Genomic DNA, 16,226 nt, shown 5'->3' on the forward strand with positions numbered 1-16,226 from the left:
ACATATTTTTGTGAATCTACAATTATTTCAAAATGAGAAAGTTTAAGAAATATTTATAGGGTCTTCTCTGAAGAAAAAGTCTTTCATTAATAATATGCCTCTATATACAAAGTATACTTTTCATAAACATGAAAAGGTCTAAAATGTTTTCCTCTGATTATTTTATTTATCATGTATTTTTATAAATCTGGCCGAACTACAATCATAGCTAACATTTGTTTCTCTTAAACTTACAATTTGAATTGTATTCTATTAATAATTACTAGCTTTTATCCAGATTGGTACAAAGAGAAAATACAAACTCTGGTGGTGCCAAACAGATCTTTAAATGACATATAGTAAGTATATGACACAGATTAGATGGTAAATATTAAAAGTACTGAAGGATGTTTTTCTAACAAAGTAATTTCTATTCTTAAGATAGACTTAAGAATATATCTTAAGTATACATTAATATATACATATATCTTATCTCAAACAAGATTTACCTTGTCCTTGAAGATGAGATATATCCAGACCTTCCTGTAGGCGGATAACTACTACTCCATATTGTATATCAAAAGCATCACTGTAACATGAAAAGAATAGCAATTTTTTAAATCACAAAAATTTCAGTCTCCTTCTCTATAAAATGAAGGCAATAGTTGACAATCTCTAAAATCACTTTCAGGTTTAAATATCTGATTTTTCAAATATGCTTTGAAAATTATGGTGATATCATATGTTACTTTCAAAACCTATACTGTTTCCCATCCCCTTTTTGTGTAATACCTCTAAAATCTTCCTAAGTATAGCTCTTTATAGTATTGACATTTTACCTACAGTAGTGGTCTAAAGCAGTAACTATAGTTCAATCTATCAGAAACAAACTAAAATTATGGGGGAAAAAAAAACTTTCAGTAATCCCATCATATATAATTTAGGTTTATACATTTAAAGCCAAGAGAAATATGTGAAGGCAAAGAGGACAGCTTCTGAGAATGAGACCAGGTTATATAGTATGAAGGGATCCCTTATCACTTATGAAAGGAGAAGGGTATTTTTCAAGTAATTTAAAAACTTTTACAAAACTGGTTTAAAAGTGGTCCTAAGATTATATATGCATTTGCAGACATGTATTGATATGCCCTTTTAATTTTTTAAAAACAAAAACAGGAGCATCTTATATACAGGTAAAATACATTAAAACCTCAAAGACAACTCTAAAACCAGACTTAAATTCTGAAAACTTTGTTAACATCATAAATCATGTAGACCTAAGCTGTTAAAGCTACTGAAAAAATTTCTAATGGCAAAACTGATTGTTCCCTGGAGTGAAAGTGAAAGTCATTCAGTCGTGTCCGACTCTTTGTGACCCCATGGACTATATAGTCCATGGAATTCTCCAGGCCAGAATACTGGAGTGGGTAGCCTTTCCCTTCTCCAGGGGATCTTCCCAACGCAGGGATCAAACCCAGGTCTCCCACATTGCAGGGGGATTCTTTACCAGCTGAGCCACAAGGGAAGCCCAAGAATACTGGAGTGGGTAGCCTATTCATTCTCCAGGGCATCTTCCCGACCCAGGAATTGAACCGGGGTCTCTGTATTGCAGGTGGATTCTTTACCAACTGAACTATGAGGGAATCCCAATGGCAGCTGGCTTTTCTCTAGTTATTATCTTTAATTACACAAGTAACCAATATTTATAATATGCATATAAAAATGATATGGTAACCTATATAACTAGACATAACAAAAAGAAAACTAATGAAATGATCAAATTTTTGCTCTTATTGATGAATATGTCATTGTAAAAGGTCTCTTGTCATTGTTGTTTTAAATCACAGGGAGACAATTTTGACCTCATTTCTCCTTGGTTGAATTTTAAACAAGGTCAAAAGAGATTCACTGGAGAAAAAATTGATAGACATTCTCAGCTCTACTGTCAAAGATCTAATTAATTATTAGAAAAGAAATAACTACAAGTATTTTTTTAAATAGTTAATAAAGTAATTGAACCAAAATCTATTTCCTTTAAGAAAATTCAAGGAATATAGCTCTAAGTTTACTTCAGATTAAAACAGCTGAATGTTTTTGCTATAACATATAGAAATTTCTATAATCTATATAATTTCTTTAAGCTATAGAAATTGATTTGCAGTTTCACACCCTCCATACTGTTAATACATACAAAGTAAATAAAGTATACCTCAACTGTTCCAGGTATTTCAAATCATAGTCAGAACATAAGTGTCTCAAGATAAAAGAGTAAGCAGTATCACTGCTTTCAAACAGCCATCAACTTCTATAGTTCCAGAAACCAGAGGGCAATATTTGACCTATTTTTAAACTGTTGCCTGACATATAATATCTGACTTTCAGAGCAAAAATTCACTTCAGTTCCTGCAAGATCAGTGTCAGGTAAGACTCCCTTCTTTCAGTGCTCCCGTTATTACAAACACAGCAAATAATGAATGATTATTTGCAAAAATGTCCCTTTTTCTGTCTTCTAGGATAACTACTCCATCTCACTGGTCTTACATCTTCAAAGAAAAAAAGCATACTCCCTGGCTCAAGGCCCACATGATGGATTATTTCTTTCATACTGTCCTTCTTTCCCTGATCCCTATGTACACAAAGTACAGACCACAGGATAAGGAAAGGAGAATGAAATGCTGTTTATAAACAAGTAACAAACCCAAAGAGCAGTCACAACCTCTGACAAACCAGCAGAGCTTGAATTTTACTAAAACCACTTAACAGTTACTTGGGAAATCTTATCTACAGCATGTTTTAATAATCAGTACAAAGAGATTTATAAAAATAAAGTATAAGATCTGGGTACTTCCACATAAATGTTTCAAGGCAGCTACAAAAACAAAAATATCATATGTGACACAGGCAAATAATTATATGGTTCTATCAATAGACACAATAGGAGCTCTGGGAAGGGAAACAGCTCCAGTTAGTTAAGGATAAACAGACAAAAATTCACAGGGAAATAGGATGTGAATCTGGTCTTAAGAGTTATTTTGCCAGATATAAATTTTTCTTTAAAATGAAAATTTTTATGAAGAAACAGTGAACTGTTCTATTTCATCAGCAGCTATGACAAGAAGCAGCTACTCTTCAATCAACTATGATGTAGGGAGAGGGAATCCTTATGCTCATGTGGACGAGACAAACAGATTTGCTAAATAAATACTAGGAATACTATTATAGAAAAAGAAAGTGCTTTTAAGAGACACATGAACCCCAATGTTCATCACAGCACTATTTATAATAGCGAGGACATGGAAGCAACCTAGATGCCCATCAGCAGATGAATGGATAAGGAAGCTGTGGTACATATACACCATGGAATATTACTCAGCCATTAAAAAGAATTCATTTGAATCAGTTCTAATGAGATGGATGAAATTGGAGCCCATTATACAGAGTGAAGTAAGCCAGAAAGATAAAGACCAATACAGTATACTAACGCATATATATGGAATTTAGAAAGATGGTAATGATAACCCTACATGCAAAACAGAAAAAGAGATACAGATGTACAGAACAGACTTTTGGACTCTGTGGGAGAAGGTGAGGGTGGGATGTTTTGAGAGAACAGTATCGAAACATGTATATTATCTAGGGTGAAACAGATCACCAGCCCAGGCTGGATGCATGAGACAAGTGCTCGGGCCTGGTGCACTGGGAAGACCTAGAGGAATTGGGTGGAGAGGGAGGTGGGAGGGGGGATCAGGATGGGGAATACATGTAATTCCATGGCTGATTCATGTCAATGTATGACAAAAACCACTACAATATTGTAAAGTAATTAGCCTCCAACTAATAAAAATAAATGGAAAAAAAAAATCTGACAAAATAAAAAATTTTATTCTTTTTATTAAATAATTCAGTTTCAAAACATATTTGTAATATAGTAAACAGATATATATGCAAAAATTAATAACAACATGGCTAGAGTAATATCAGAAAGACAAAGTAACAAAAGGATAAGAACTCATTAGACAACCTGTAAATTGATGTAAATCAAAACTAAGCTATCTTATAAACTTCATTGGCAGTACCACTGAAAAGTGAACAGTAAACTCAAAGGTGTAGAAAACCAAACATATTAAGTGCATTTTAAAAAGGAAGTAGAAGTAATTTCCAAGTGATTATTTTCATTCTTATCCTTTTACTAGAAGAGACTATGTAAGAACAAACTTCAAAAACCAGTGCAAGTTTTCAAAATCAGTACTTTCTCAATCAACTAAATTACTGAATTAGAAGGATACTTACTGAAATAAGTTTATATACATATCTACATCCCTCATGTCTGCTTGCAACCAATCTTTCTTAAATCCAAGGACAAGTGTGTTTGGCTTCATACGCCCAAGACCAGCAGCCTAAAACACATAAAAAATACAACTTTAAAGATATGCTATTCACAAAATGGTTTTTAAATGACAATATCCTAGTGGACAGATTCCAAACATTTTAAAATTGTGTACTCTTATCAGTAAAAATTCTTGAGCAATACATACATACTTATAAAAATTACACATATTATATAAATCATATTACTTACGGTTAGACATATAAAAATAGAAGACAAAATTAAACAGCTGAAAAGTTCTAAACTTTTGTAATTTTATGACATTAAAATTTTTGATTTTAGTAAGAGAAAGATGATGGAATATACTTAACCTTTCATAAAAATCATAACAATACAGTGATACCCTCAATTATATAAATATTGATAACAGCCATTAAAACCTGATCAGAAGTCCAAATTGAAGACATGCATTGTTGGCTACAGTTTAGAATTCCATCAGCTATTCTCGCAACTTCGTGCAGAGTTGCAATTCAATGTGCTTAACAAATATGTCCCCAAATCCAATTAATTTCTTTTTTTTAATAACATTTTAAAACACACTGAAAATCCTATTCCCAAGGTTGGGTACACATAAAAGATAAATAAAATAGTTTGTCATTCTGGCCATTTTAAAATGCACAATTCAATGGCATTAATCACATTCACAATGTTGTACAACCAACTCCACTATCTATTTCCAAAAAACTTTCTCATCACCCTAAACAGAAATTCTCTAAGTAATAACTACCCATTCTTTCCTCCCTCCAGGACCTGGCTTATTTCATTTAGCATAATGTCTTCTAGGTTCATCCATGTTACAGCATCTATTAGAACTAACTCTCCTTTTTATGGCTGAATAATATTCCATTCTATGTATTTACAATATTTTGTTTATCCATTCATCTGTTGATACATAATTAGGTTGTTTCTACCTTTGGCTACTGTAATGCTGAAACAAACACTGGCCTAAAAACATCTCTTTGACTCCCCGCTTTTAATTTCTTTGGGTATATGACTAGGAGTAAAATTGTTGGATATAGAGTAATTCCTTGTTTAACCTTTTGAGTAACCACCAAACTGTTTCCCATAGCAGCTGCATCATTTCACACTCTCACCAGCAATGCAAAGGCTCCAGTTTCTCTACATCCTCAGCAACACTTGTTATTTCTTGTTTGTTTACTTAATTACATACAAGCTAGTAGTATAAAATGGTATCTCACACTGTAGCTTTGATTTTGCATTGCCCAAGTGAAGAACTAAAGAGCCTCTTGATGAAAGTGAAAGAGGAGAGGGAAAAAGTTGGCTTAAAGCTCAGCATTCAGAAAACTAAGATCATGGCATCCAGTCCCATCACTTCATGGCAAATAGATGGGGAAACAACGGAAACAGTGGCAGACTTTATTTTCTTGGGCTTCAAAATCACTGCAGATGGTGATTGCAGCCATGAAATTAAAAGACACTTATTCCTTGGAAGAAAAGTTATGACCAACCTAGATTCACTGGAATCTAGTGTGTTCATTGGAAGGACTGATGCTGAAACTCCAATACTTTGGCCACCTGATGCGAAGAACTGACTCATTTGAAAAGACCCTGCTGCTGGGAAAGAGAAGGTGGGAGGTGAAGGGGATGACAGAGGATGAGATGGTTGGATGGCATCACCAACTCAATGAACATGAGTTTGGGTAAACTGTGGGAGTTGGTGATGGACAGGGAGGCCTGGTGTGCTGCAGTCCATGGGGTCGCAAAGAGTCAGACACGACTGAGTGACTAAACTGAATGACAAATGATACTGAGAGTTTTTTAATGTGCTCATTAGCTATCTTTATATCTTCTTGGAGAAATGTTTATTCAAGTTCTTTGCCCCTTTTAAAATCGAGTTGTCTCTGTTTCTTTGGAATTTTATACACATTTTGGATATTAGGACTTATCACATACATGATGTGAAAAGGTTTTCTTCCATCTGGTAGGTTTTCTTTCTACTTTCTTGATAATGTCCTTGGATGCACAAAAGTTTTTAGTTGTGATGAGGTCAAACTTGTCTACTGTTTGGTTTTGCTGCCTGTGCGTTTGGTGCCATATTTAAGAATACGTTGTCAAATTCAAGATCATGAAGAGTTACCTCTATGTTTTCTTCAGAGAGCTTTATGGTTTTACCCTTATCTGTGGATCTTAGATTCATTTTGAATTAAGTTTTTATGTGCTGTGGGGTCACACTTAAGTTTTTATAGGTGATATACCTAAATCATTTTTGGTTACAGATTAATTCAAGTACTTATCAAGAGTTGACCATGTGCCACTGTCCTAAAGACTGGATAACTTGGGAACAAAAGCAATAAGCCTACCCATGTAAAGTTCACAATCATTTCAAAAATGTTCTATTCATGTACAAGTTTCAAAAAATAAGATTTTTTTAAACTCAGAATTATAAACAGCCACTTACCTTTAGGAGACAGATAAAAAATACTTATTTTTGTTTTTTAAAACTAAGTGTTAGGTAGCAAGGCGGCCACTAACTACACAGCATAATTTTGTTTTGCTTTTCTGGTAAAAGAAAACCAAGAAGTAACTTCAAATTTTATAGTTTTTTGATTTTTAAAAGGACTAAGCTACAAGATGACTGGTAGCTTCTTGATGATACAAAATACTGTCAGTTATTCCTTTTCTCATCACAAACTTTTGCACAATCTTATTAAAAGGTTTTATTTGTATAACATTAACAGTAACATCCTGAGGTATTCTCTGTACTTATGCTTTCAACTTCATTATTGTATTAACTTTCTCTTGAATGATTGAGTAAAGAAATTTCACATCTATCAGTCATCCTACATCCTTTGTAAATTATAATCAAAGTAGCTATTTAGTTAGGAGTAATACTTTATGTTTCCATAAAACATCCTGTATTATAAAGAAATAACATTACTGAAAAATATGTCTTCTCTAGAACATCTTTCTTTTGGCTCAGAGAAAATAAGTTCTTCGTGAACTTCCATAATTGAAACTGATTTAGCAAAATGCAATCATCGGAAGCTTATTACAAATATCTTTAGTTTCAATCAAGACACTCTCCCTCTGTCATTTCTTTGAACTGTTAGCAATGTTTTTTGCATGTCTTCCACCAGAATTTGCTGACAAGAAGTGCATTTAATTTTTTATAATATTTTTCTTTGTATCATTGTAACTGTTTTTAGTGTGGCAGGAAGAACAGCTGTTTTCCCAACAGTATGTCTTTAGCTACTAAATGAAAACATTTCCAAATATCACGGTTATCCAGTTAAATACTGCCATGAGATTTGTATTACTTTAAAAATCACTGATAAAAATTATAGTTTTGGCTTCATGTTTTGGATGGTTTGTTTTTAAAAGGTTGAGTTAATACTGATGGTTTTAAATTATTAATTAATTTAATATTATGGCATTATATATATATGGAAAGGAGCTATAGGACATGGGTATAATTGTGTATATATATGGGTATATAAAATTATATATAGTTTTAAATATTTTTATTGGCAATATTATTTTGACCTACTTATTTTAGAAAATTTTTTAAAAAATTGCTTTTTACCTCAAAATGTAGCTGATGAAGAACAGAAAAGGTTTCAGAAACACTCAGTATATATTATAGGATAATTCTAGGCTAGTTTTGCCCAGGAAAAAAGGTAATTATAGCTACACTAAGACTGAATGAGATCCATGTGATTTAAAGGGTATCATGATGTAATATGAATTTTCATTAAAAACAATGATTTTCTACCAATTTAAAATTACTTTAAAACTCAGTTAACAATCAAGTGGCTCCTGCCTTAAAAAAAGGGGGGGGGGGAATAAAGAAGTTAGCAGTGTTACTGTCTTACTGCCAAAGGGCTCCATAAGCAAACTATTGACAAGACTACCTCTTAAAATAGTGAGTCTTTAAGTAAATGCTTATGATTATAATTAGTAACCTGATAAACGAAGTGACAAAGAAATGAAAAAAAAATGAGAATGTATAATAAAACAAACCCATATAAAAGAGCATCTCTAGAACTATAAAAAAGTTACTGTATAAAGAAATCAATGCACAAACTACTTTGACAAAGATTATAAACCTCCAACAGACAGAGGCATTTGCCACTTTATGTAATGGGTTTTGAGAAGGTACAAAGGAAAGAGAAATACTCTCAGTGGCAACTCATACTCATATTTCAGTGATTAGTTCTAAAGAGGCAATTTGTAAGGGTATTTTAAAACAGTTCCTCAGACACCCTGCCACTGCAATAAACCATCTCCTGGGCATCTTTGTAAGGGGAACAATTTGTCAGGTTTATAAGGCAGTCTCAGAATGATACTGATGCTCCCTTTGCCCACACTGGTGAAACTGTCATGACCTGCGGGGATGAGCATGTTAGGTGGAAGAGAATGCCAAGCAGGATAGTTCCTCAGTCTCGGCAAATTTACAGAACTGTCATATATACTACAAAAACCCCTGAGGGTATGGTTCTCAAAGTGTAGTACCTGGACTGGAACAGCAGCAGCATCACCTGAAAAGCTGTTAGAAATGCAAATTCTTGGGCCTCACCCTAGCCCTACTGAATCACTGTAAAGACAGGGCCCGGCGGGCTGTGTTTTAAGAAGTCCAACAGGTGATTCTGATGCAGGCTAAAGTTGAGAAACATTGCTCTAAGTATTTTCCTTCATTTACTTTGTAACACTTATTAAATAGATAACGTAATTATCAAAGTGTTCCTATAAATTATACAAAAGTAAGCAAGATTTTAAGCACTAGAAACAGCCTTATGACCAGGGGTAGCATTCCGTTTGAAATATTTACATATTTCACATACAAAAAGTGAATAAAATAATAATCACCACTCACTTTAATAAGCTTGACGAATACATATAAGCACACTATGAATACTTTTCAAGATCTCCTTATATTTTTACTGTATATTCCAATTATCTAGGCATATATGTTTGAATTTTTAAGTTACATATTTTTAAACATTTATATCTTCACATTATTTATGTTCTTATTTTAACTTGCTGATTTCCTTAACTTTTCTGTCTGAGGTTTACCCTTGCTGATATGTATAGTACTTTTTGACCACTGTATGGAATTCTGCTGCATAATTATGCCACAGTTTTAATAATGTGACTGATGGTTGTTGAGTTACTTTAATTTCCTTTTCACTGTAACAAATGAGAGTGCCATGAAACTTATATGGCCTTTATAACGTGGCGTTCTTCACAGATGTAAAAGTTTTTCTGTGGTATACACTTGAGAATGGGATGTCTTGGGATATCCACACTTTCAAAGATGCAGAATATTCCCAGGTTGCTTTCCCAATTGGTTGTCCAGTCCACATTTACCAAAGCTGTGTAAAGATTTCCAAATGCTCTACACCATGTTGAACACTTGGTATTGGCAGATGTGATTTTGGTCAATATGACAGGTATGGAATAAAGCTGTACTATGGTTTTTTGTTTTTCTCATTTAAGTTTATTAAAACTTTAGCAGTACAAATTATCCAGGTTGCAGATTATCAAAAGATCAATTCAATAAAGTCCACACTGGAAAAAAGAAGACAAGCATAGCTCCAAAACAATGAAAAGAAGAAAACAACATAAAGGAGATTCATCAGAAAGTCTCTAAAACTTAAAATCTTAGACAGAATGGAAATAAGAAGTTTATATAACTCACTCATACACTTTTGTCTTCTCTGTTCCAGGGCTTGATTCATGATCAATTTTTTTTATTTTTATCATGTGTGTGGTCATTTTCTTGACCCTTTGATTTTTGGTTTTCTTTTTCCACTGAGGATCTGGTCTTCTCATCCTCCTTATTTTTCAAAGTGGAGAACTTTAGTTCATTGTCCTGATTACTTTGTTTCACTTTTGAGAATCGACTTTGATCTCTATCAGCTTTTTTCCCCTGTTAGTATTTGAGCTACTTCTACTTTCTTGGTTTCTGTAATTTTCTTTGTTTCTGCTTTGACTTTCTTCTCTCTTGGAGCTCCCTGTATCTCTCCTCCTTCTCCTATCTTTACTTCTTGATCTTCCAAGGTGTTGCTCTTTTCTCTCAACTCCATGACCTTCGTCTTCTCTACTCCTGTTCTCGTATCACATCCTTGCTTCTGCTGCGGTCTCGCCATGGCTTCTGCTCCTGTCCCTACTTCTGCTACATTCCTTTGTTCTACAGTTGTACTGTTTTTGCCTTTAGTTATATCACATTCTCTACTCCTACCTGTGCACGTCTGTCCTTGTCCTGATTTTTATTATGATCATGCTCATTGCTTTTGAATTCTGTTTAGACTTCTCTTTACTTCTTTCCTGATCTTTTCCTTTAGAATCAGATTTTTCTTTAATATTCTCATGATCCCTTTTGCTTGACTTCATCCTCTTCATGTCTATTATGCTTTGTGTCTCTTTCCTTACTCTTGGATTTCTCTTTGCTATTACTCCTTCTCGATATGGCACTTTTCTTTACCTTCTTTTATATTTATCATCTTTTTCTCAATTTCTTCTGATTTCTCTCTCTTTGATGTTAGATTTCTGGTCTTTAACTTTGTTTTCCTTTTTACTTTTCCTGTTTGGACTCTCAGACACATGGCCTATGATCAGTTATTTTTCTCTTTTACTCTAACTGGGCTTCTTTGATTTTCTGTTATTTCATATAACTCACTCTTATCCCCTTTAATCCATCTTTCACCACTTGATACTCTCATTCTCTGAGCTCTCTGCATCGCCTGCCTCCAATGTGGAGAAGTCTTGCTATATCTGAAACAATCCCTTGATCTGGATCGAGAAGGAGTTCAATAATGCCTTGGTTCTTTAATGTCTTGGTTCCTTTAATTTACCTGCCAGACTTAGTAACTAAAAGTCACCTCTGGTATGAAGCAGGCTGGGAGTTAGGTAGATTACATTCTCTCCCTTTCTTCCTGTTCTTTCTTTCTTTTTCATCAGCTTTAGGAGAATTTTCTTCTCATTAGGAATCTAATGAGATACCTAATCTTTCAGGTACTGAAGGGATTTCTTCTGGGTAGACAGTAGACTGGGGTGGTGATTCAAGATTTTCAGCCTCACTTTCACTAGATGCACTTTTCTTGCTTTTCTTTTGCTTCTTCTCTTTCTTGTGTTTATGAGAATTTTCCTATGTTTCTTCTTTCTTTCTTTTTTTTATTTCTCTTCAGAAGCACTTTCAGAATCAGAAGAGGACTGAGAATTGCTTCAATCTATCTGAATTGCTGGGTGAAGAAGAGGAAAAGGATGATTTATGCCTTTTCTTTTTGTCTTTCTTAGCAAGACCACTCTCTTCCAACAACACAAGAGAAGACTCTACACATGGACCTCACCAGATGGTCAATACCAAAATCAGACTGATTATATTCTTTGCAGCCAAAGATGGAGAAGCTCTATACAATCAGCAAAAAAAAAAAAAAAACCAAGGGAAAAAAAAAAAAAAAACAAGACCGGGAGCTGACTGTGGCTCAGATCATGAACTCCTTATTGCCAAATTCAGACTTAAATTGAAGAAAGCACGGAAAACCACTAGACCATTCAGGTATGACACAAATCAAATCCCTTACGATTATACAGTGGAAGTGAGAAACAGATTCAAAGGATTAGATCTGATAGACAAAGAGTGCCTGATGAACTATGGATGGAGGTTCATGACATTGTACAGGAGACAGGGATCAAGATCATCCCCAAGAAAAGGAAATGCAAAAAAGCAAAATGGCTGTCTGAAGAGGCCTTACAAATAGCTGTGAGAAGAAAAGTGAAAAGCAAAGCAGAAAAGGAAAGATATACCCATTTGAATGCAGAGTTCCAAAGAATAGCAAGGAGAGATAAAAAAGCCTTCCTCAGTGATCAGTGCAAAGACATAGAGGAAAACAACAGAATGGGAAAGACTAGAGATGTCTTCAAGAAAATTAGAGATACCAAGAGAACATTTCATGCAAAGATGGGCACAATAAAGGACAGAAGTGGTATTGACCTAACAGAAGCAGAGATTAAAAAAGAGGTGGCAAGAATACACAGAACTATACAAAAAAGATTTTCACGACCCAGATAATCACTATGGTATGATCACTCACCTAGAGCCAGACATCCTGGAATGTGAAGTCAAATGGGCCTTAGGAAGCATCACTATGAACAAAGCTAGTGGAGGTGATGGGATTCCAGTTGAGCTATTTTAAATCCTAAAAGATGATGCTGTGAAAGTGCTGCACTCAATATGCCAGCAAATTTGGAAAACTCAGCAGTGGCCACAGGACTGGAAAAGGTCAGTTTTCATTCCAATCCCTAAGAAAGGCAATCCCAAAGAATGCTCAAACTACCACACAACTGTACTCATCTCACATATTAGTAAAGTAATGCTCAAAATTCTCCAAGCCAGGCTTCCACAGTACGAGAACTGTAAACTTCCAGATGTTCAAGCTGGATTTGGAAGAGGCAGAGGAACCAGAGATCAAATTGCCAACGTCTGTTGGGTCATGGAAAAAGAGAGTTCCAGAAAAACATCTATTTCTGCTTTATTGACTATGCCAAAGCCTTGGACTGTGTGGATCACAACAAACTGTGGAAAATTCTTCAAGAGATGGGAATACCAGAATACCGGACCTGCCTCTTGAGAAATCTGTAGGCAGGTCAGGAAGCAACAGTTAGAAATGGACATGGAACAACAGATTGGTTCCAAATCTGGAAAGGAGTACATCAAGGCTGTATATTGTCACCCTGCTTATTTAACTTATATGCAGAGTACATCATGAGAAACGCTGGGCTGCATGAAGCACAAGCTGGAATTAAGATTGCTGGGAGAAATATCAATAACCTCAGATATGCAGATGACACCACCCTTAATGGCAGAAAGCAAAGAAGAACTAAAGAGCCTCTTGATGAAAGTGAAAGAGGAGAGTGACAAAGTTGGTTTAAAGCCCAACATTCAGAAAACTGAGATCATGGCATCTGGTCCCATCACTTCATGGCAAATAGATGAGGAGACAGTGGCAGACTTTATTTTTGGGGACTCCAAAGTCACTGCAGATGGTGACTGCAGTCATGAAATTAAAAGACGCTTACTCAAGAAATGGCAACCCACTCCAGTACTCTTGCCTGGAAAATCCCATGGGAGAAGCCTGGTGGGCTACAGTCCATGGGGTCGCAAGGAGTTGGACATGACTGAGCGACTTCACTTCACTCCTTGGAAGAAAAGTTATGACCAACCCAGACAGCATATTAAAAAGCAGAGACATTACTTTGTCAACAAAGGTCCGTCTAGTCAAGGCTATGGTTTTTCCAGTAATCATGTATGGATGTGAGAGTTGGACTGTGAAGAAAGCTGAGTGCTGAAGAATTGATGCTTTTGAACTGTGGTGTTGGAGAAGACTCTTGAGAGTCCCTTGGACTGCAAGGAGATCTAATCAGTCCATTCTAAAGGAGATCAGTCCTGAATATTCACTGGAAGGACTGATGCTGAAGCTGAAACTCCAATACTTTGGCCACCTGATGCGAAGATTTGACTTATTTGAAAAGACCCGGATACTGGGAAAGATTGAAGGCGGGAGGAGAAGGGGATGACAGAGGATGAGATGGTTGGATGGCATCACTGACTCAATGGACATGAGTTTGAATAAACTCTGGGAGTTGGTGATGGACAGGGAGGCCTGGCGTGCTGCAGTCCATGGGGTCGCAGAGCTGGACACAACTGAGCGACTGAACTGAACCGAGCAAGACCACATACAGATGGGCCCAGATAGTCAGATTTCTTCAGTAGTCTTTCTGTTTTCTTTAGATTTGGAAACTAGCTCCCCACAACTAAGTATCTGCATCTCAGCAAATAATTTGCCAGCTGCATCTGTTTTCTGGTGTTCTCTCTCTCACAACTTTTTGACTATAAATCACTTGGCTAAAAACAACATGATACCCATCTAAATGAGCTTACTTATGTTGTTATGAAGAACTGTGAGGCATTTGTATCCTTCCCATGGATACACTGAAGGGAAATTCTTTATTGTGTTTAACAGCAAAATGCTCATCTTCAAATAATCCTCCTTAAATGGATACCCCTCCTTGTCCATTTCCTTCACTGAAGTCACCACCTTGAACCTTTGACAACTCGGTGAAAGAGACAACTTTTATAATACAATGGCTTCTGAGTTGATTTCCCAGTCCCCTTTTCACCTGTACAAAGACGATGAAAGTTCTCGCATGTTTTGGGGCACACATCAGAAAATAATTCAAAGATAACTCTTCCAGCAGGTTGATTATTAATGGCGATGTCAAAGAAACATCTAGGATGCTGAACCTTTATTCCCATGGTGTCAGTACTTTGATCTCTGAGTAAAATACAGTTTCAAGTGAACACCCTTTAAGTAGGGAAAAATCAAGGACAAACTGATCCAATTTATTTTGCTCCTGATTATCTTTTTTCTTCTAAATAACTTGTGCAGGCCTTCTTAAATTCTTTGCACCAGTCCAGTCTCCTCTTCCCACGGTCTGGTCCTTTAAAGCACTTCAAATCTACCACCACCAGAAAAGGCTCTAAAGACTGTACTATGGTTTTAATTTTTACTTCTGTCATTTAGGTTTTCTCTTCTTTTCATGTCTTTTACTCCTTTTAAAAAAATCTCTTATTGATTTATAGTATTTCTTTATATATTGTGGACCATATTCTTTTGCTGATAACATGTTTTCTCCTTTAGGTCTGTGGCTTCATTTTTCATTTTCATGCTTTCTTTAAGAAGCAGTTTTATATGTTAACTAAAAAAAATAATTGGTTTCTTCTTCATAGTTCAACTTTTTGTGTCTCATTTAAAAACTTCTTCCCTAGTCCAGCATAAAAAATTTATTTTGTTTTCTTTTAAAAGCTTAAAAATTTTTCTGTTCTTGTTTAGGTCTTTCAACTCACCTGGAAATGTTTTTTGTTCATCTTTATAAAGACCTGTTATTTTTTTTTTTCTCACATAATCAATTTTCCCAGTTCATCCATTCAGTATCATCTCTGTCATGTATTTAATTTCCTATCAAAGACTCAGTTTCTACTCAGTTGAAATGTCTGTCCCTACTTCAACACAACAATTTCTTAATTAGTATAGTTTTATGATAAGGCTTTATGTCTGTGAAAGCAATCCTACTTCCACCTCTTATTATTTCAGAGGACTGCCTAGGCTATTCTTAACCATGTGCTTGTCAAGTTTTAAAAGACACAAAATAGAAAAAGCCCAGTGACAGTACTCTGAATCTCCCACTCTATTTTAACAAAGTAGCTCAAACAAAGCAAAACAAAACAATGGGCTTTTGCTTGAAGTTTTCTTTTGAAGAAAGAGGTTCCTATAAAAATAAGTTGGCCGACACTGTCTTCCTACAACCTTAAGAGTTGAGGAAACTGAGTTTCAGAGAAGGTAAATAATTTTTTTGTTTGATCCAAAATCTATAATAAGGAAGTAGCAGTGCTAGCATTTAAACCTAGGATTGATTCCAAATCCTATATTCTGGTTACTATGCCAAACACAATGCCTACGATAAGTGTAAGTTTAGAACTAGTAAAATAATAGTGAGAAATAAAATAAGGAATTAAAATTTCTTAAAAAATTAAATAAGGACTGTCATTACTTAATACTCTCTCCAAAAACCCCAGTGAGTTGTAGCAGGGAGTGAATGGGAAATACCTTAGGAAAAGGACAGAAATAGGCTAAGATAATTCACAATGAGGTTCTTTGTTGTCAGCTAACAGCACAGTATTTCTATAGGCCTTTTAACTCTCAACTTACACAAACTGTACTGGTATACAGTAATAAAGATATGTTGAAGGTTTACAATTTTTATTAATGTGAATAATGAAACCTGGAATAAAAAAAATTTTGTACACTTACACAGAATTAAAACATTATCATTTAAAAGA

General features: G+C 35.0%; 1 protein-coding gene and 1 pseudogene across 2 annotated transcripts in view; both read right to left on the bottom strand.

The window, feature by feature from the left end:
- SLC12A2 (solute carrier family 12 member 2) overlaps window positions 1-16,226 on the bottom strand; it is a 102,353-nt gene that overhangs the window by 16,073 nt on the left and 70,054 nt on the right. For both annotated transcript variants that reach the window (XM_043912197.1, XM_043912196.1), the window contains exons 18-19: window positions 4,270-4,376; window positions 489-568 (exon numbers count right to left, since the gene is read on the bottom strand). In XM_043912197.1, the coding sequence (XP_043768132.1) occupies window positions 489-568; window positions 4,270-4,376 (187 nt within the window). The remainder of the gene's footprint in view (window positions 1-488; window positions 569-4,269; window positions 4,377-16,226) is intronic.
- LOC122699809 lies at window positions 9,396-16,221 on the bottom strand (annotated as a pseudogene).

The sequence above is a fragment of the Cervus elaphus genome, chromosome 9 (assembly GCF_910594005.1).
Source record: "Cervus elaphus chromosome 9, mCerEla1.1, whole genome shotgun sequence".
Taxonomy (NCBI): Eukaryota; Metazoa; Chordata; class Mammalia; order Artiodactyla; family Cervidae; genus Cervus; species Cervus elaphus.